The sequence below is a fragment of the Ursus maritimus genome, unplaced genomic scaffold (genome assembly GCF_017311325.1).
Source record: "Ursus maritimus isolate PB19 unplaced genomic scaffold, ASM1731132v1 scaffold_2, whole genome shotgun sequence".
Classification (NCBI taxonomy): domain Eukaryota; kingdom Metazoa; phylum Chordata; class Mammalia; order Carnivora; family Ursidae; genus Ursus; species Ursus maritimus.
This window is the reverse complement of record NW_024424452.1, coordinates 38,318,376-38,339,506: the sequence shown is the minus strand read 5'-3', so window position 1 is coordinate 38,339,506 and position 21,131 is coordinate 38,318,376. Positions and strand designations below refer to the sequence as shown.

General features: G+C 54.9%; 1 protein-coding gene across 1 annotated transcript in view; it reads right to left on the bottom strand.

Moving 5' to 3' along the window:
* Positions 1 to 19,149, bottom strand: part of LMF1 (lipase maturation factor 1) — an 88,747-nt gene extending 69,598 nt beyond the window's left edge. The window contains exons 1-3 of the mRNA XM_040635587.1: positions 18,923 to 19,149; positions 6,895 to 7,204; positions 206 to 216 (exon numbers count right to left, since the gene is read on the bottom strand). Coding sequence (XP_040491521.1) covers positions 206 to 216; positions 6,895 to 7,204; positions 18,923 to 19,121 — 520 coding nt within the window. The 5' untranslated portion in view covers positions 19,122 to 19,149. The remainder of the gene's footprint in view (positions 1 to 205; positions 217 to 6,894; positions 7,205 to 18,922) is intronic.
* Positions 19,150 to 21,131: the final 1,982 nt, after the last annotated feature.

Sequence of the window (21,131 nt, the reverse complement as noted above, 5' to 3'; positions counted from 1 at the left end):
ACCTGCACATCACCAGTCCCCTTATCTGCACTGGTCCACCACTCGGGCAAGGAAGCCAGCGTGGGCCACGATTCCAGGTTAAGTAACTGACATCAGACAACACAGTGACACCTGCCATGCTGATGACACACAGGAGAAGCATACAAATACATACCCCACATGCAACGCTAAACTCCCACGGAGTACGTTTCTGATTTTCACTTACCAAATGAATACCTAAAAAACAAAAGGAGAAAAACATGTTAAAATTTTGCCTTGCCGGGGCCCTGGGTGGCTCAGTCGGCTATGCGTCTGCCTTCAGCTCAGATCCTGACCCGGGTCCCGGGACTGAGCCCCACTTCAGGCTCTCCGCTCTGCTTCTCCCTCTGCCCCTCCCCCCCATCGAGCCCGCTTTCTGTCTCTCTCTCAAATAAAGAAAATCTTAAAAAAATGTTTTTTGTCTTGTTTTGTCAAAAAACTTACAAGATTAAAGTATCAGTCTACCCAACTAGGTAAAGCTCAACTCAGTGACCCCAGGACACTGTAGGTCAGGTCACAGACCCCGTGGATGTTAAATGTGGTGGGAGAAGGTGGGGCGGGGGAGACCTGCCCTTAGGTGCTCTCTGCAGGGGCCCACCCGCTGCCTGGGGCCCAGGAGCCTTTTCTCACCAGGCCCCATCCCACACAGGGATCTAAGGCCATGCCCACAACAGGCCGATCAAGAAATCTTTTAGGAAAAAGCAAACGTAACAATGGATATGTCAGTAAATAATTTCTGTAAGTAATCCAACACCATGAAAATGTCCTACCCTAGAATTTGAAAGTTTCAAGGATGCCCAGTACCCCGAGCACAGATTATCACAAAGGGGACCCTAAATGAAAGGCATCTGGTCCCCACACGCCAGGGGTTAAGGAAGGGCTGTCTTCACAGTGGAGCACGATGCGAACATGGGTCCTCAGCAGCACACAGGCGCTGGGTGTGCGAAGCCACTGCTCCCACCGAACGCAAACGGCCCCACTCTGCTCCCTGAACCCCGCGGAACCGAAGCAGTTCATTTCTATGCATCGACTCCATCTTTAGCAGATACTCCGCTGCCTGACATCCGGGCTCTGGGCAAGGATCAAGGCAGAGCTCTGGGCGGCAGGGCTGCAGGCCGGGGCCGGGGCCGGGTGGGGGTGAGGGGCCACGTGGAGCGCTGCTGTGTTTAAGACAAAACGAGGTTTTCACTGTCGACAGTCAGAGGCGAGCAGCCATGCAGCGCACCCCGCGGCCCTGACCCTGACCCTGCACCCCCACGGCCGTCTGGCATCTGCTCTTGGTGCTCTTTGAAGTGCAGGCTCTGTCCTCTCGCAGAGGGACATGGCAAAGGCGCTTCCTCCACAGGAAGGGACCCCCTGAGCCTCCCCGACCTCGGTCCAAGTTTCTGGAGATAATCCTTTCTTCTTTTGGGGGGCCAGGAAGGTGGGGAAGAGAAAAGGAGGTTGCACAGCCGTCCTCGCTAGCAACAAAGGAGCCCTTTAGGAGAACTGCCAAAGTAAAGCACAGATAAAAGGATCAGAAAGCCAACGTTTTGGAAAACTGATGCTAAGTGGGGCGGCGGGAGCAAAGTCACAGTTAAGGCTTCCAGTGTTCTACCAGGCTCCGCCGGAGACGGACAGAGCTGGTGCAGTGAGACTCTTCTGTAAACTCACTTAAACTTCCTGCGGTCACGGCTACTGAACTCTGGCTCTCTCTTCCCATGTCACGGGTCCCCAGGACGGTTAAGCTCCTAGAGCAAGAGGACAGACACCTGAAGCCCCACACTGACATGATCAGTGACTGAACAAATGAACATGCAGGGCCAGGAGACCCGTGTCCCCTGCACAAGTGTCCTGACGCGTGGCAGACAGGACCTCAGCCGGGAGAGGAGGGGCAGCAGCAACACGGACAAGTCACGTCGACGGCACCGACTCTGATGTGCCGTGACGAGGAGGGTGCGTGGTCTCCGTGGCCTTCTCCCCAAACTCACAACCCAGTCCACTCATGAGAAGAGCATCAACCAAGTCCCGGCAGAGGGACGTCCCACAGCACCCTGACCAGTCCTCCTCAAAGCCGGGGAGCCAGAGACACTGTCGCAGCCCAGAGGAGCCTGAGGGGACATGATGCCTATACAGTGGCTGCTGGAGGGGCTCCCGGGACAGAAGAGATCAGTGTTAGCTCTTTAAACATGACAAGGAGGAGGCTGACAATACACGAAGCTGGTTGGGGGTACACAGGAATTCTCTGTACTGTCTCTGCAATACTTCTGTAAGCCTACAGCCATTCCAAAATGAAGTTTATTCAATTAAAAGGAGAAGGGGAAGTGGCCAGGCAGCAACGGAATCTGCCTGTGGGGAGAGCTCCCTCCAACCCTGCTGGGTCCTCACCCGCAAACAGACCCCTGTGCGTGGCGCCCCCGCAGGCCTGCACAACTTCCTTCCGCTGAACAAAACCTCTGGGACTCTGGGCAACATGTGAGGCAGACAAACCCAAGTTCTCAGCGAGAACAGCACGCACGCACGGTGTGCTCAGACGTGCGTACCGCAGCCCACTGCATCTGAGGACAAGGACACATCAGCTCGGGGGCCGCCTGCCAGCCGTGTGCCCGGCCGCCTCATGTGAGGCCCGTTCTTTCTCGATCCGGTCCCCGGGCGCCTCCTCCCCGTCTCCACCTGACAGACGGCGCTGCGCCCCTTCTAACAAGGCTTCCCTCCGTAAGCAAGTGGAGCTGCCGACAGTCATCTCTCTGCCCCTAACCGCATGGCCTCAGGGACAGACACCCCGGTGTTGCTCCTGCCCCGCAGCACCAGAAAACGAAAACCTGTTCCGACCACACTCCACAGCGGATGATGGCAAGGGGGCAACTGCGAAGTGAGAACCCCAAAGCCATGCAGCAGCCCCACACGTGTGTCCCTGGAAACCCCGCGCCCTCGCTCGGGCTCGCCCTGCACCAGCGCCCTGATTGCTGGCTCGCAACAGCCTCCGGGAAGCCCTGCGGGGACGCGGGACCCCCAGTGCCAAGCCCCGCTCATACCTCCCGTCCACTCACCTTCTGTGCATGAGCAAGGCCTTCCTGCAGCCGCTGCATCCCTCCCTCTACTCAGCCAAGGCAGAGAGAAGCCCGAGCCCAAGACAGCGCCGCAAAGGAAATGACCCTGCTCCTGCCTCGCTCTCCTGCACACCAGCAAAGCCCCAAGGGGTCCCGGGACTCACGCCCCTGCCCCTAGCTACTTCCTGCAGCACCCAGGCTGCTCTCCTGGGGTGTGGGGTTCCCGTTCCCTAACAAGGGCCATGAGTCTCAGCCTCTAGGGCCTGAGAAACCAACATCACGTCTGCCCTGGTCTTTAACACAACGCTGGTGGGGAAGGCGGCGGCCAGAGTACATGGAGAAATCACCTTAGGTTTGCCCAACATATGAGAACAGTACGTCTTAACTGCCCGTAGCTGGAACGGCAGACACCCAAAATGAAGCTGGCACGTGCCCTTGACAAAAAACAACGCCGTGTGGGAAGTGGAGCTGAAAGATGTTGTGAACGTGGGGCCACACTGGGTGCTAACAGCAGAGGAAGGTTCTGGAAACACTTCGTGGGTAAAATCAGGAGGATGCGGAATCTGATGAAACATGGGAGAAGCGGGGAGAGTCAGCGCCCCAGGTCCCCCGGGTCCCACCCCATGACTGTGGAACTGCAGGCACAGGGGTTCATGGGGCAGAAGGGGGTGGCCTTGGGTGGCTGAGCATCCAACGTGGCAACGCTCCCTCACAGCCCACGGCTGCCCCACGCCCAACCACAGGCCACACTGCTGCTGGCCCTGCAGCTCTGGGACAGGGCCTGCCAGGGTGCTGCTGCCTCTGGCACGGCCCCCGGCTCACCCCCGGACTCAGTCCTTCATCCCAGCCCCCACGTCCCCAGGCTCCCTCCAGCTGTGCCTCCTGCAGCCACAATAAGGACTTCATAAAATCAGCACCCCACCCCCCGAATCTGAGGGCACGGGTCATCACTCTACAGAGTGCCCACTGCCTGGAGGGGAGCCACTTTCCCTACAATGAGATCTCTGGTCACTGCCACCATGAAGTATATTTGTGAGCTCCCACCGGCCACGCAGTGTCAGGAACGAGTCAGGAGAGCGGGCGAAGGGTGGTCATGGCTCCGGAATGTGCAGGATGCTGTGTAAGGCCACCTGGCTCTGCCCCACGACATCTGCCTTGGAGACTCACAGTGCCACCGAGAATGAGGTTTAGCTGCCTCCCTTGGCAGCAATGCAGGCCTCCAGGGTGCCCTGGCGCACTTGTGTGAGATGCCAGGACTTCGGCAGGGCACTAGCCTGAGCCGGGAAGAAGCTGAGCGGACGCCCAGCAGAGGGACAGGAGAGACAGAGGGCCTACTGAAGCAACAGCCACCGCACACGTGGCAAAGGCGGGAAGACACAGGGCCGGCACCACGGGACCCTAGAGCAAGGCTGCAGCACCCCGGAGAAGCGCCACGTGCACCTGCCTGGCGCCTCCTTGCCCCATGGGGGCTTCCTGTCCCCACCATGGGACACCAGCTGGACAACACCTGGAAGACATTCTGTCAACAGTGTCCATTATCAGAGTGTCTCGCCCCAAACAAATATTCCTTTCTCTTAACTTTAAATAAACGGGACATGCAAGGAACAGTCTGTGTCTAAGTCTCATTTTGGGTGCCAGGACAAAGAAAGCCTGTTGTCCACATGAGCGGGCCTCACTTAGTAATGTCACTCTGACCCCGAAACTCTCGTCCATCAGGGAAACCCGCGTCAAGGGCGGGGCTGGAAAGACCGTGGAGGCAGAGGGCGCTGGCACCCCTCCACAGCCCCACATCCGCACCACACCAGCAGCTCGGCCACGAGGGAAGACACGTGCACCGTGAGCCAGGTAAAGAAACCACGGGTCCCCGTTGACAGGTTTTGTTTTCTTTTTCACTTTTCACCCAAAACATCTCATGCATCTACTTTTATTTTATTTTGCTTTAGTGAGCTTAAATTAATCTGAATCACATTTTTCTTTTTTACATATCCAAGGGAAGGGGAGCAGAATCTTTTCCAGTCAATATAAGACTATTTTTGGCCACGTGTACCCAAACTGGTTTTCAAAAATTTAAACGTGGGGTTAATCTTTCTTGACCATATTCTACACATGACTAGGAAATACCTTTTACAGTAAACTTAAATCAGAACGATGTCTCTCATTGTTAGACACGGTAGGTCGTGACCCAAGCCACATGCCATGCGTGAAGTGTGCCACCCCACCCATCCACGGAGTCGGGTGCGCTCGCTGTGTGTGCTAGAACTCTCCCTCCTCCGGCGTGGATTAAAATCACACATCTCAAAAAACAGCAGCCTCTTAAGGCATCACAGAAAAACCCAGCCAGAGTCCTTCTGTGCTGGTAATCACCTACTGACCGAGAGATGGAGGCAGAAAGGACAGCACCTCGGGCGTCTGACCTCTGGGAATTCCGCAAGGGAAGGAGCAGACGGGGGTGGAGGGGGCCACACCTCCCAGCTCCTTTGCAGCTGCTCAACAAGCAGGAGGCACATGGGACAGTCACCCAGACCCCACCCAAGGCACCCCAGCCCCTATTTTTCACCCCCACGGTCAACAGTAACACACCAACAGGAGGGCCCTGGGACTGGTTTTCAGGGTGACCGAGATGCCCAGCCCTCCTTGCCACAGACCGGATCTGCAGGATGGGCCTCCTGCATACATGCTGAGTGTCCCCCACACCTGTCCTACCCAGTGCAACGCTAACCAGCATTTCCCACGGCCAGGAAGAGGACCAGGCAAGAGTCCAGCCCAGACTCCTCTCCAAGTGGCACACACCTGCACACGGGGACCAGGGCACAACTGCACTCGGGGGAGCAAAGGGGGCCTGCCAGACGGCCCCCAGCCCATGGCCACAGCCCTAAGGAACCATTCAAAATAGACCTGCAAGATGGGACTGAAGGTCAGGGTGGTCTGGGTTAGAGCCCCCATTCCGGGAAGACTGCATGAGCCTCTCCATCCCAGGCCAGCGCTGGACGAACTACCAGGACACTGGACTTAACACTTTTTGCCGAGAGGACAGACGACGCCTTGGTCAGTGCACAGGGGCAGACACCCACATCTACTTCCTACGCATCCGTACAGACACCAATCCCATATCCCAGAGCTTCTCTCAAGATTTTGCCTTTTCTTAGGGTCCCCTGTGCTGCCTCTGGAGCCCAGAACTGGGAAGAAGAGGGGCACCCTCCGCTCAACACACTGGAGCACCCCGTGGCCGCTGGACTTTAATCGGCCCCCCTGGGCCGCAGCTGCCCTGTCACACCCCCTCGGTTCCTGCAGGACTTCTCCAGCCTCCCCGGCTCTGTGAAGCTCCACCGCCACCTCTGGCTGCTTGGAGCGGGAGCTTGCTCACTCTTCTCCTCCCCCTGCCAACTCGGAGCAGGGCCAACCAGATCTGTGACTCCTGGCACTAGCTGGTAATGGTTCCCCTTGAACAAGGAAGGAGCTGGAGCTGGGAGGAGCACAAGAAACAAGCCTGCAAATCAAGCCCCCACCACCAGAGCACTCCCAGGAGCTCACGAAGGGACCCTGCATCCACCTCACAGGTTCCCCGGCCCCAGGAGGCCGACTGTGGGAGCTCTCTCGGTGGTGGCCACGCCACACCCTACAGAATCGCGATTATTCCCAAAGAAGAAAGTTCCTTAGATTTTGGTCTACTGGCAACCAGCAGACTCTACTACCACCTAACTGAAGTGACGACAGTCCCCTGAGTTCACGTAGGAAGCAAGCTTGCTGCGTCTCCCCAGCTGCCACGAGGTTCTGGCTTGTGCTGCAGCCTGTGACGTGCCCAGGACACGAGTCACAGTGTGCCTGGACTCCAGTTCTTCCTGCTTACCAGATCTGTCCCACGTTGACCAGGGACATGTAGAGAACCCAGAGAGTGGCCATGAGCACCATATTGGCACAGCCGGTGACCAGGACGAAAGATGAGATGCCCAACCCGAGAAGTGCGAGGGCGTCCAGGTTGGAGTCCATGTGTGACCAGTCCAGCAGCCAGAGCACAGTCGGCGCATAGCTCACGGCGTCCCAGCCGACTGGGCCCCGAAAATACTGCTGTACGCTCTTCAGGTACGTGCGGCAGGGCAGCAGGCCCCGGTCTCCGATCAGCTGCTTGTTCTGATGGAAAGCCACCAGGAACGCCACGACTGGAAGACAAAGACCAAAGGACCGTGAGCAGGAGCACGGCCACCTGTGGACACGTGCAGGAGGGGGTCTGGCTGGGCGAGAAGATGAGCGGGCGTCCGAGCCATGGTTTGGAGTCAAAGAAGGGACACAAGAGGTCCTATTTCCAAAATCCTGGGGGAAACACGGGAAGACCCAATCCGGAGAAGCCAGGCTGTATGTGTACACGCATACAAACCTACATGGGGTGTGTGTGTATGTGAGACAGACGCTGGTGTCACACACACGTGTGGTTACAGGTGAACGGTCAGTTACGGACCCCTGACTGCACTCAGCATTTGTCATGATAACACACGTCCGGACGGCCCACGGGCCTGGTCCGCGGTGCCCCTCCCAGGCGGGCTACAGCTCATGTGGAAGTCACAATCGCCCGCATTCAAACCGCTAGTTGCCTTCAAGTCCCACCCCTACAAGAGCAGTTGGCATTCTCTAGACTGAGTGTTGGCACAGATGTGTTTGCACAGGGATGCCACAGGACAGGAGAGAGAGGACAGCATTCCCATCTGTGAACGTGAAGAGCAGGGAAACTCAACACCCACCGAGGGGAAAGAGCCAAGCAACAGGCCATCTTGGGGCAGCGCCACACACATGGCCTGGGACGCCCGCCCCGCTGCCGCTGCAGGAGCACTCACACTGACGGACACAGCGGCGTCGCGGGGCAGGGATGGGGCTGAGCGTGTGGTGCTTTAGTCTCTAGTTCCACATACACCGCTTTAGGCTCACGGTTGGAAACATGTGCGACCCCTAGTCTAAAGCAAAACCGGCCACAATCAGCTAAGCACATGAAGGAAAGTCTATGAGAAAACAGCACCGAGGCCGGAGGGAGACGTTGGAACACACTCTCAGAAGGACCGGACGCCACACTGCAAGGTCTCTATTACATGTCGGGTCCCCTGCTCAGCGGGGAGTCTGCTTCTCCCTCTGCTGCTCCCCCTGCTGTGCTCTCTCTCTCTCAAATAAATAAATAAAATCTTTTAAAAAAATAAAGCACAAGCGAAATGATAAGATTTTTTTAATTGAATGAAAATTGAAAACACAATATATCAAAAATTTCAGGATGCTGTTGAAGCAGCACTTGAGGGGAAACTTACAGTAAAGCACTCATGTGAGAAAGATAGAAAGGGCTCAAGTCTAAACTTCCACTTTAAGGAATCAGAAAAAAATAGCAATGATACACAAAACAAGCAGGAGGAAAGAAACCTTGAAAAACTGAAGAGTGGAGATCAATGAAATTAAAAACAAGAAAAAATACAGAAAATCAAGAAAACCAAAAGTTGATTCTTCAAAAAGGTAACTGATAGACCTCTAGCCAGACTAATCAAGAAAAAGAGAGAGGCAGTATCAAGAACAGAGAAGGGAGCATCGCTATTGGTCCCACAGACATTAAAAAGACCATAAAGAAACACCACAAATCGCTCAAGGATCGTCAACTCAGCAACTCAGATGAAACAGACAAATTACTTGAAAGACACAAACTACCAAAACTCACAAAAGAAGAAATATAGGTAATAAATCATGACGAATCGCATGCCAGAAATACAAGGCTAGTTCAACACTCACAAATCAGTGTGATTCACCAAACTACCAGACGAAGAAAAATCGTACAACAGTCTCAACAGACACAAGATAAAGAGTGACAAAATTCAGCAGCCGCTCATGTAAAAACTTTCAGCATGTTGGGAACAGAAGGGAACGTCATCAGCCCATAAGGGCAGCTATGAGACACCGACGGCCAGCACCAGACTTCTGGCCAGCACTTCAGCCCCTTCCCCCAAGATCTGGAACAAAACAAGGACATCTGACCACCCTACTGAACAGTGTATGGGAAATCCTAGCTCATAAGGTGAGGCCAGCAAAAGAAGTAAAAGTCATACAGACTGGAAAGAAACTGTCTTTATTAACAGATGATATGATGGCCTGTGTAGAAAAATCTCAAAAAATATACCAAAAACCCCTCTCGGACCTAAAAAATGAGTTTATCAAAGTCAAAGAATACAAGAGCGATACATAAAAGTCAACTGTATTCATATGTATCAGCAATGAACTGTAATCTGAATTTTTCTTAATTACAATAAATAGCAACCCCCAAAAATACATAGATAAAACTCTAACAAAATACACGCAGAATCTGTATGTAGAAAACATACAAAACACTAACAAAAGGAACCAAAGAAGATCTACATAAGTGGAGAGATACATCATATTTGTGGACTGGAAGATTCAGCATTACAGAGATGTCCGTTCTCCCCAAGCTGATCCCTCCATCAAAACAGCCAGTAAGCTTTTCTGTTGGTATCGACAAGCTAAGTCTAAAACGAATATGGAAAAGCAAAGGAACTAGAATGGCCAAAATAATTCTGAGAAAGAACAAAGTTGGAGGACTCATATTACCCAGTTGCAAGAGTTACTACAAAGCTACAGCAATCAGGACAGTGGGGTACTGGCAAAAGGAGGGACCCGGACGTCATGGAACAGGACACAGAGCCCAGGAATAGGCCCACACAAATACAGCCCGCTGATCTCTGACAGAAGTACAAAGACAGTTTAATGAAGGAACGTCATCTTTTCAACCAACGGCACAGAACAACTGGACGACCATAAGCAAAGAGATGAGCCCAGACACCTACTTCACACCTTACAACTGAAATTTACTCACAAAGGACCGCAGACCTCAATGTGAAGTATAAAAGCAGAGAACTTCTAAAAGAAAATCTGGGGCTTGGGTGTGGCAATGAGTTTTCAGACACAACACCACAAGTGTGACCCAAGAAAGAAAAAAACTGATAAACTGTACTTCATCCAATGAAAAACTCCCGCTCTGTAAATGATATTTGTAAGAGAATGAAAAGACAAGCCACAGATTGGGAGAAAATATTTACAAACCACATAAAGGATCTGATAAAGGACTTGTATCCAGAATATTAAAGTACTTTTTAAAAATTCAAGAATAAAGAAACAAACGACCCAGTGTTTAAAGTGGGCAAAATATGTGGACACGGAAGTCATCTGTTTCACACAATTAAGATACACAGATGGTAAATAAACACAGAAAAGATGCTAAATATCATTTACTGGAGAAATGCCAATTAAAGCCCCCATGCAATCTCACCACACACCTGTCACGATAGGCAAAATCTGAAAACCTGAAAATACCAAATGCTCCAGGGGATTCAGAACCACAGACATTCGTTGCTGGTGGGAAAACTGCTACAGCCACCGTGGACGACGCATTGGCAGTTTCTTCTAAAGTTGAACACAGATTTACCATATATGACCCAGAAATTATACACTTAGGTATTTGCCCACGTGAACTGCAAACTTCCATTTCCACAAAAGCCTGCATGCAAATGGAGCAAACAGGGGCTTGGTTCACAACTGCTAACGTGGGAAACAACACAGAGGCCCCCCCAGCGTGGGAGTAAACATAAACACAGGTGGTGCATGCCTACAATGTGGTAACAGTGGGGAGAAAATAACACCAGCCACCGACTCACACCGCAGCACGGAAGGATCATAAATGCCCTTTTCTAACAGAATCCAGACCCAAAGGCTACATACTCTAGGATTCCTTCTATACTAGAAAAGGCAAAGCCACGGGGGCAGAGCATGGACGACAGCGGCCGTGCAGGGAGCTGGAGGGGGCAGATGACTACATGCACAGGGGAAGTTGGGGGGGACACAACCACTCTGTATAGTGCCAGGGAGATGGGTAAGCATGCATTTGTCAAAACACATAGAACTGTATGTCACAAAAAATGAACTTTAATGTTTACAAACTATCGAAACAAGCCAGCCCGCAGGTCAGAGGATGCCAGGATGGAATGCAGATTGTGACACATGAATGGCACTCTATGGCAGACGTCTAACACGACCACACTGTGCAGAAGGGGGAAGGGAGGGCTGGCCTGAGTAACTCCAGAAAATGCTTTGAGTGAGAACTGTAAGGACAAATACCAAAGGAATGGTTGAGAAACCCTGCAGTCCGGTTGGTTTTTCTCACGGCGCGTGCGAACAATTCTGAAACTGCTTTGCACGTGCCGTGGGTGCAGCAAACAAAGCATGGCGGGGCAAGATTCCCACCGTGAGACAAGGAAGATCTGGAGAAGCAAGGAAGGAAGGCGCGCACCTACCCTGCGTCCTGGATTAGCACCGGAGAAGCCAGTATGAATTCATGTTAACCCTAGCAGACATTCAGATGGATGTGCGGGAGACAACCAGATGTGAAGGACCACACATGACATCGGGCCCTACCGGCATGCAGATCTGGGTCCCTAACACCACTTCCCAGTAAAGAAGCGACCCCTGGAGAAATGGTGGGGAAACACAGGCGGGGCGAGCTGCAGCAGGAGGGCAGGCAGCAGAGGCAGGGGCACAGGCGGGGCGGGGGAAAGCAGCAGTGCTGACTGGAGCCGGACAGTCTGAAACCACAGGAAGGAACAGCATGGGATGTAACCCAGAGCCTCACTCAACGTGCGGACTGGTGAAGACGTGCAGAGGAGACGCGAACCTTCCTCACAGAGAAATTCCCAGTGATATGTGGAGATCCCCCTCCCAGGGTGGTGCCGAGTCCTCCCTCCCGTGGGGCTCGGGCTGGGCCCAGGGCGCGGCTTCCACGGGACAGGGAACAGGCGGGAGGAGACACCTGGAAACACCTTCACCAGGTAATCCAGGTCAGCATCGTCCGCGGCGAGTCGTGTGGACTCGGGCACCCGATCTGGTGACAAGGGCACCTCGCCTCTGTGACCCGTCTCATCCCGAGAAACACCAGACAAACCCAACATGAAGGGCATCGGACCAAATATGGCACCAGAACTGCTCAAAACGAGCAAGGTCATGAAAAGCCAGGGAAGTCCTACGGACTGCCACAGACCAGAGGGGACGGGGACGAAGGAGACGAGGCGGCCAAGTGCAGTGTGGCCCCGGGAGGGGCCCTGGGGCGGGAAGGGGCACTGGTGGGAAATCCCAATAAAGTCCGGAGTTTGCTTAATAGGTTGGGTTTTTTCCTTCCACGTTTCTTGAAAGCACGCCATATGCAGCTCACAGCAGCGGAGAAAGAGAAGTGAGGCCTGACCCTCACATGACCACGGGAGGCCAAGGGGCAGGCACTGGTCGTGGAAGGGGCACTGGCTGTGAGTCACCTGAGGGCGAAAGCCCACCACCCAACCACAGAGGGTCAGTGGGAGGGCAGCGGAGCACACGCTGGCGCTCTTCTCCCTCACCTGCCTCCGCCTCGGGCAGAAGCCAACCAAGTCCCCATGCTGCTGACCTTCGAGGGCACCTCCACAGCGGTGCTCCCCTAGGTGGCACCCAGCCTGTCTCCCCCCTGACTTAGGCTGCTGTGGCCCATTCCAGAACCCTGGGGCTCAAGCGCACGGGGGACCTAATTAGCGATGACGAACAGAGGCAGGTCCTTCCTCCCTGCAACCACAATTCACACTTCATTGCCAGGGAAGGAAAACAAGATTTGATCTAACCAATCAGTTTTAGGACTTTTTTTTTTTTTTAAGTAATCTTTATGCCCAACATGGGGCTCGAGCTCATAACCCCAAGATGAAGAGTCGGATGCTCCACTGACTGAGACACCAGGGAGCCCTGGTCTCACCAATTAGCTCTTCTTTAAAAAGACTGTATTTATTTATTTATTTGAGAGAGAAAGAGAGAGAGCACACACGAGTGGAGGGGGGGAGGCAGAGGAAGAAGCAGACTCCCCGCGGAGCAGGGAGCCCCAAATGGGGCTTGATCCCAGGACCTGAGGTCACAACCAGAGCCAAACGCAGATGCTCAACTGACTGAGCCAGCCAGGTGCCCCTCACCAATTAGTTTTAAAAAGCAATTCTAAGGCAAGAAGCATAGGAAGCTTCCTATCTCATCAGGAAACAATGAACAAAGCTTGGATTAAAATTTCAGAAAAGAAAACCTATTTCAATTTCCATTCCTGTTATAGAAATGGCTGAGTAGAAAGAAGAAGCAAAACTGTCAAAATATCATAGCATCTCAAAAACTAAACCAATAGCACCTACAAGGGCTTAGTCAGCCCCTACCCCCACCCTAGGAAGGCAGAAGTCAGCCCTACCCGCCCCCAATCCCAGGAAGGCAGGAGTCTGCCCCCACCCCAATCCCAGGAAGGCAGGAGTCTGCCCCCCACCCTCACCCTAGGAGGCAGGAGACAGACCCCCACCCCAGCCCAGGAAGAAGGCAGGATACACGCCCCTCCCCCAGCCCAGGAAGGCAGGAGACAGGGCCTAGGCAGGGAGGTTCCCTCAGCCACTCACTGGGGGTGGGGGTATGGGGGAAACCCAGACACTGATCTAGGAGAGGTGAGCAGATTACCTAAATATGCATTATCAAGGTTGTCTGCAAATATTTTCTTTAGAGAACACAAATTTAGTTTTCTCTCCCATTCAGATGAATTGCTATAAAATTAAAACAGAATCATCCCCAAATGCCATTCTCGGCTGGCTGGTTTTTATTGAGTGTGGTTAAATTCTGGGCCTCGGCACAGTAACACCCAGTGCTCTTTCGTCAGAGGCATGTGCTACGGAGAGCTCAGAAGGAGGCAGTGTTACTTGCTTCTTAAACAACCTGGAAGCGTTTTACAGGGAACCTTGTAAAACTAAGCAGAGCATTTCATTAGAATGCAAGGGGCCTGGAGCGCAGAACAAGAGCTAATTTCCATGAACTCTCAGAACTGGTGAAATCTCACAACTACATACAATGAAGCTCTTGCAATTGGTTCCATTTTTCTCCTCAAAATTTCCGAAGGACACCTAAGAGTTCTGCCAGTGCCAGTGTGATGCCCCTTCGGTGCTGTCTGAGCAGCAGGAGCCCCGGGTGGGGGTGGGGTGACGTCGTGTGCCCAGACCAGGAGGGCAACAAGCTTCTGTCTCTAGAAAGTACAGTGTAGACTCACCTCAAAGAGCAACCGCTGGTCGGGGGCGAGAAGTAATAAAACTCTAGCACGTGTAACAGAAATAAGGAAAGCCAACAGAGCAACTGCACAAAACATGCGTGTGAAGCAAAAGCAGGAATTAGAGTTGGACCAAAACTAGCCTTGAGACCCTTCAGAAGTAGGATTTTCAAAGAAATGTTGCTCCAGGGACTCCAAGGTAACAGTGGGAAACTGAGATGTGCAATCTGCTTACGTGTAACGTCCCCTGTGATGGGGGAAACAAGGGCAGAAGAGAAATTATGACATTTCCGTAACTACCCGCAGCGTACTGACAAGTCCTCGAAACAGGCAGAGTGACCTTCCTCTAGGGACGCAACTGGCTCCATGTGGACACTCTGCTAAGGGCAAAAGGCCATCCTAGCCTGACCCCCACCCCAGGGCCCTCTAAGTCTACTTTAACATAAAAAATTCCTTTGGAAACTTCCTTTCTCTCTACCCCCGCCCCAAGATCCCCCAAGCGTATGACCCACCGATATACATCTGAAGGGTCTCGTGACTGAGGGTTTATTAGATGGTAATAAATGACCTTTTCCTAATAATAGGTAGCCCCCTCCGGATCCTGGAAACCTTGTTTCCAAAATTTCTGGGAGACTTACACTGTCCTTAACCCCCTCCCGACTTGAAAGCATATAACTGGCCGCCCCTCATGACCCTGGTGCAGCTCTTTCTGCCCACAAGTTACCTGCCCCCTGTGCTTTAATAAAACGAACTTTTTTGCACCAAAGATGTCTCAAGAATTCCTTCCTGGCTGTGGGCTTCGAACCCTAACATCTTTCCTACATCACTCTGTTCCACAGTGCTAGGAACCCCCTCTGGAGACCCCTACATCACCACTTGTGGACACTCAGTGGACCAGGGCAGTCACAGCAGCAGGGTCCACAGGGCCTGGGAGGGGCCCATCTTTTCCAACAGACCTTCACTTAGCTTCGTGAAGTGGCTTCTCAGGCAGGCTCCAGGCAAGCTGGGAGGCTTGATGGGACAGGGGTCCCCGAATGGGGCATATTTGGGAACCACTGGGGTGTTTGGATACACAGGGATCTAGAGACAGCAGACTGGGCAGGGCTTTGCAGCTCCATGCTCCTTCCCTGCCGCCACACCCCCCCACACCCCTCCTGTGGGTGTCTTCCATCTGCTGTTCCCGTGTCATATCCTTGATGATGAACCAGTAACCATAAGTAAGGTGTTTCCCTGAGTTCTGTGAGCTGTTCCAGCAAACTACGGTGCTCGAGAAGGGGGTCATGAGAACCCTGACTTACGGCTGCTGACAGCCTGGGTGTGTGAGTGCCATCTGGAGTGGGGGCGGTCTCGTGGGACCGGGCCCTCAGCCTGGGGAGGGGGGGTGGTTCTGCACCCATGCCGGGCAGATAGTGTCAGAACTGCCTGTGAGGAATCCCCCCCCACCACATTTGGTGTCAGAGTGTGTCAGTAGAAAAATGAAAGTGTTGGGGCTCTTGGGTAACTCAGTTGGCTAAGTGTCTGCCTTTGGCTCATGTCATCAGTCTGGCACAGCCCTGCATCAGGCTCCCTGCTCAGCGGGGAGTCTGCTTCTCCCTCTGCCACTCACCTCACTCCTGCTCTCTCTAATAAATGAAATCTTTAAAAAAAAAAAAAAAAAGAATGAAAGCATTTCTGTTTAGGCATCTGGGGAAGAGCAGGGGTCAGGCTGTGTGAAGACTTCTCATCATCAACCCAAAAAGTTCTGAGACAACCTGCTCTGACTGAGAATGGAAGACCGAGGCAAATCAATAATTCCCACGGGTGCAAGAAAAACACACAAAGTTCACCTCCAAATTCTTCCTTGAAAAGTTGTTTGGGGATAAATCCCAGCAAAAAGAGAGAATAAAAGAAAAAAGACGGCAATATGAGATCTGAAGAATTGTGAATACAACCCAGAGGGAGTCAGGGGGCCTTTGGGGTGGGCCGTCTGTGTCCTGAGTGTCCACACCAAGCGTCTGTGTCCCGAGTGTCCACACCAAGTGGCTGGGGACGGGGAGGGAAGGGGGACACAGGTGGAAAAGTATCCCGTGGGGACAAAGAGTAAAGATAAAGACTAGGCAATAAGGAAATTCTATGAAGCAGGAAATGCCCCTAGATGGAGGGTAGAAGTATAAATAGAACACTGTCCCGGCTGCAAGCTCACAGGTGGATGAACAGGTAGACTAAAGACAGTGTTTTAAGAACCTCTCACATGTGCAGAGAATGAAGCACGGGGCAGAGGTGCGTCATTCAGCCTTGTGGTGGGTCAGGAGTCCGCAAGGGCAACTATAAAATTCAACATCAAGTGAAATGTGTGGACAGCCCCTATGGCATCATGAAAAACCCTGGGACTTCAGAAACTCCGAGGTAGCTCATGCTACCAGAAAGATCCTGAACCCTCTAGAAAGAGACCAATGCAAGAGGCGTGCCCACTTGCCCAGGGCCATCTGTCAGAGAACCTTGTCAATGGAAGATGGGAAACCAGTTCCTTCATGTAACTGAAAAACACTGACTCTATTCCAAATATAGAGAAAAGATAGGAAAAAACGCATGTCTCAAAGCAAGTGGTTCTGTGCTCAGCACAGGGCTCAAAACGTATGCGACCCAGCAGCTCAGAACTGTCTCCTCAAGAACGAGCAGAGGATCCCCGTGGAGATCAAAGGCAGCCCCGCTCACCAGAAAGCCTGAGGCTGGTGTTAGCAAGCTTGCTCTCTGCCAGGGCTACAGGCTCCCCGGTAACAGTCTACTAAAGCCTCCTCCGGGAACTGTCTTCGCTCCGTCTTTTGCTAAGTGACAGCTCATTCAGAACAACTATGTAAAACTGGAGGACAAAGCAAGGCTGGCAAGAACTATTTTTACAGTAACAAAAGAGAGGGAGGCATGGCAGAAAGCCCACACTGGGGACCCCACAGTCCACCGAATCGCTCCAGAAAGCCTGATGTCCACTGTTCGCCATGAGACGCAAAAGCCACCCTCACCCTCCTTGGGTGCACCCCACTGTTCAGTGTTTCTGGAAGGACACTGCTGCTTCCTCGGGGAGAGGAAAGTGCTTTAGAAATGAAGCTGAGATATTCAGTGCCCCCAGCGTGGTCTAGGCCAATAATGCCAGGGACCAGCACCCTCTGGATCCCTCTAGCAGAGACCACCGGCTTGTCCAGGCCATTTCAGCCTGGTCCCCAGGTTGGTTTGAGGATAAGAGTTTGTGCCCCACTGCTACAGACTTATAACACTGCTCTCGGACTCAGGGCTCTTGCGCCCTTGAGGGTGCAGCGGCTGGGGCGGGGAGGTGCGTTTGGTGCAGACAGGCCTCAACCTCTGGGGCCAGGGCTGCTGTGGGCTCTGCGCAGCTGAGGGCCCAGAGGCTCCCAGCCTGGTCAAGTGAGGGCTAGGGCTCAAGTTTCACCTGCTCCCGAAGTCTCCACGGTGCCAAGAAGGAGCAGAAGTGAGGCCTGGGGCTCAGCTTGGCCTCTACTCACAGGCTCCCTGGCTGTGCAAGGGGCTGCCCATGGCCGGCCGACGTGCAGCTCTGTGCAGCTCGTGAGTGGGAGGGGCATGTGGCTAAAGGACAGGCTCCGTAGCAGCGTCCCTCGGCTGGCCCTGGCCGATCTCCTGGGCAGATGCCCCCCCCCGCCCCGCCCCCACGCCCTGCCCAGGCCAACTGGGGAACCTGGCTCTGGGAAGTGCTGAAGTCAGGGCAGGGGGCAGGTGAAGTTACCTGCGAGCACCGTCACCTCCCCCCCTCCGAAGCTCCACCTCTCCAGACCTCACCCCACGGAGGGGGGGGGAAGGAGGGGCCTCTACTGTGTAACCCTCTGGAAGGGGCCTGTGGGAGGGGCTCTGGGGGGAAAGCACCCCGGGGGGAGGGGCATCCGGCGACTGGAGGGGGATAAAGAGTTGGGGGGCGCCCCGGGGTCGGGGAGCGTCTGGTGGCGTGGGAGGAGGAGTGTCCCAGAGAGAGGGGCTTCGGGTGGAGCATGTGGGTGTGTATCCGGGGGGAGGGGTGCCCTGGAGGGGAGAGGTACGACCCAGGGGGAGAGGCAACGGGGGGAACGTAGGCGGGGAGGCTACGGCAGAGAAGGGAGTCCCGGGGAATGGGGCGTCGAGGAAGAGCGCCCTGTAGGGAGGGTCGCCGGAGGGAGAGGAGCGCCCTAGAGGGGAGGGGCACGGCCAGGGGGAAGGGGCGTAGGGGGGCGATGAGAAGCTTCCTATGGGGAGAGACGCCCCCAGAAGCGGCGTCCTTGGGAGAGCGTCGCGGGGTGGGGGAGCGGGACGCCCCACGGGGAGGAGCGTCCCGGGGTGAGGAGCGCCCTGGAAGGGAGAGGCACGTCTCCGGAGTAGGGGCGTTGGGAGAAGCGCCTTGGCGGGGGGGAAGGGTCGCCCAAGGGGGAGGAGCGTCCCGGGGTGTGGGGCGCCCTGGAGGGGAGATGCACGTCTCCGGGGTAGGGGCGTTGGGGGGGAGCGCCCTGGGGGGGGGAGGGTCGCCCAAGGGGGAGGAGCGTCCCTGGGAGAGGCGCGCCCTGGAGGGGGGAGCGTCCTGGAGGAAAGGAACGCCCCAGGGGGAGGTGCGCCCTGAGGGGAGGGGGACGTTCCGGGGGAAGGGGAGACGGGGTGGGGTGGAGGGGGGCTAAAGAGTCCAGGGGGGAGGGGCGTCTTGGTCGGGGGGGCGGGGACTGTCCCGGGGTGGAGGACGGTCTCGGGGACGAGGGCGCGTGCGAAGGGGCAACAGTGACGGGAGCTCCGGGCCCCGCGGACTCACAGTAAATGAAAGCGAGGGCCCTCAGGAGCACGATCCTGGTCAGCCAGAAAGTGCCCGCTCGGAGACGGGCCGAACAGCCCACGGGGTCGCGCCCCGGCCCCGGCGGAGACCCAGGCTCGGGGCCCGCATTCCCGGCCTTCCGCCTCCTCAGCGACTCCTCGGGCGCAGCCATCGCGAGGCCGCCAGTGCGCATGCGCATGAAGCGCCACGCGCCTGGACGCCCCGCCCAGAATGGGAGGCCAGTCCCGTCCCGGCTGGCCACGCCCATGGGCGGGGAGCGCGCTCCAAGTCCGAGCGCGCGCGCCCCCCGCAGGCCGCACGGCGAGCTGCAGCAGTGAGGGCAAGGGGTGGGTACCTGGGAGGACCCACATGTACTGGAAAGGGGCTGACCCGTTTGCTCATTTGCGCTTTCATCAGCCTGTGTTGCAGAAGTTCCCGCCGCACTTTCCTACCTAGGCGACTGCCCTCCTGGACCCTCACTCTATGGCTGTTGGAAAGCTTGTGTCTGGCCGGGACCGGGGTAGGCCTGGTCAGCGTCCGCGTGGGCAGCAGAGGACCCTTGCTGGTGCTGCACTCCCTCTGCGTGCCCCTGAGGTGTATGGAGTCGCATTCCAGCAGAGGAAGGGTCAGAGCAGTGGCTTCAGCCGGGGGCTCCAGGCTGCCACTGCCTGCTCAGAGTGTGTGGCCAGGTGTCTCACAGGTGTCCCCTTCCCATGTTCTCATCTCCGCTGTCCCGGAAGGATGTTGGCGAGACAGTCACACAGCTAGCGAGGAAAAGCACGGTCAGCAGCTGGGTCCTGAACTTCAGCCAGATCCTTCAGCTCAGGTCAGCAAAGCCCCTTCAGGCAGCACTCCAACCAGCTCTCCAGACTGCACACCCAGCCCCCTGGGGAAAGTGATGCACTGAGGATTCAGAGGAAAGAAGAACTTACGGACCAATGACCCAAGCAGAACCCTGGTGAAGACACCAGCAACTCTACATTCTGACGATAGGGCAGCCCAGGCACGGCTCAGGAGAGGTGGTGCCAAGTGGGTGGGCTCGTAGGCACTCCTTAGAAGAACCAAGGGTGTGCAGGACAGAGTAGGCATTAGAACCTTCGTGGCTAGTGGGCAAACTGTGAGGTACTTGGAAGCACATCATTGAGGTAGGCGTGGGTTTTTCTTATTCTTCACAGCTCTTTACATATTAAAGATCCTATTCTTGTGTGTAAATTGCAAATGTTTGTCCTGGGTGTTTTGTTTTGACTTCGTACGTATCCTGAGTGTTTTGACGTAGAAATTATTATTGATACTTGTGTGGCCAAATGATCAGTCTTGTTTAATTACATCTTTACCACCTGCGGTGTGAGCTCTGTGAGGGCAGGGAGTGGCTCTGGACATAGACTCCTCAAAATCCGGGCCAAACCAGCAACTTCTAGAACACTTCTTCAGCCTCCAGCTGTCCCTCGCCGGCATTGTTGGGATAATAGCACATGTGCACCTTATAGAGTGAGTTTCTAAAAAGTGCCCCCCCTTTTTTTGCGGTGAAAAGCTCTCAGAGCCCAACTGCAATGTGGGACTTGGAAAAGATTGGCGGGGGGGGGGGAGGCACAAACATCTTCTGCATCCTGGTGAGCGCCTAGCAGGAAGGCATGTGCCTGAGGGCTCCCAGCCTTGGGGATCAGGGAGACAGTTAGTCCTGGTCCATGCTTCCAGGTCCTTCCAGCAAAGCTACAATCTGCACCTCCTCTCCAGGGTCCCGGCGCTGCGCTTGGGATGGGCTTACTCAGCTGTCTGGGGAGAGCAGGGAGAATCCGGCGCCCCTCAGCCCAAGCCCACTCGAGCTTCCGTGCATCCCCCGGAAGCAGGAGGTGCTCAGGGGACAGAAGGCAAGGAGGGACAGCTCTGCCATCAGGTGTGACCCAGGATGCTGCTTTTCAGGTGGGGACAGTCCTCACAAAGGGCCCTTTGTCCTCAGCGTCCCCTGGCCCAAGTTGCATTGTTCTCCCTAGAGAAGGGCACAATGGGGCATTGTGTAGAGCAGAAAAGGGCCCTTGTCCAGAATCCAGCTCGCTGGGCTCCAGGCTCCCTCTCCGGGTTTACCCAGGGTGGGCGAGGCCATCAGAGCGTTCTGCTGGGGGCTCATGTTCTATTTCCTCCAGGACCCGCCTTGCTGGGAGCTGACTGCAGAGGTCCAGTGAGTCTGAGGGGCTAGAGCCCACACGGGAGC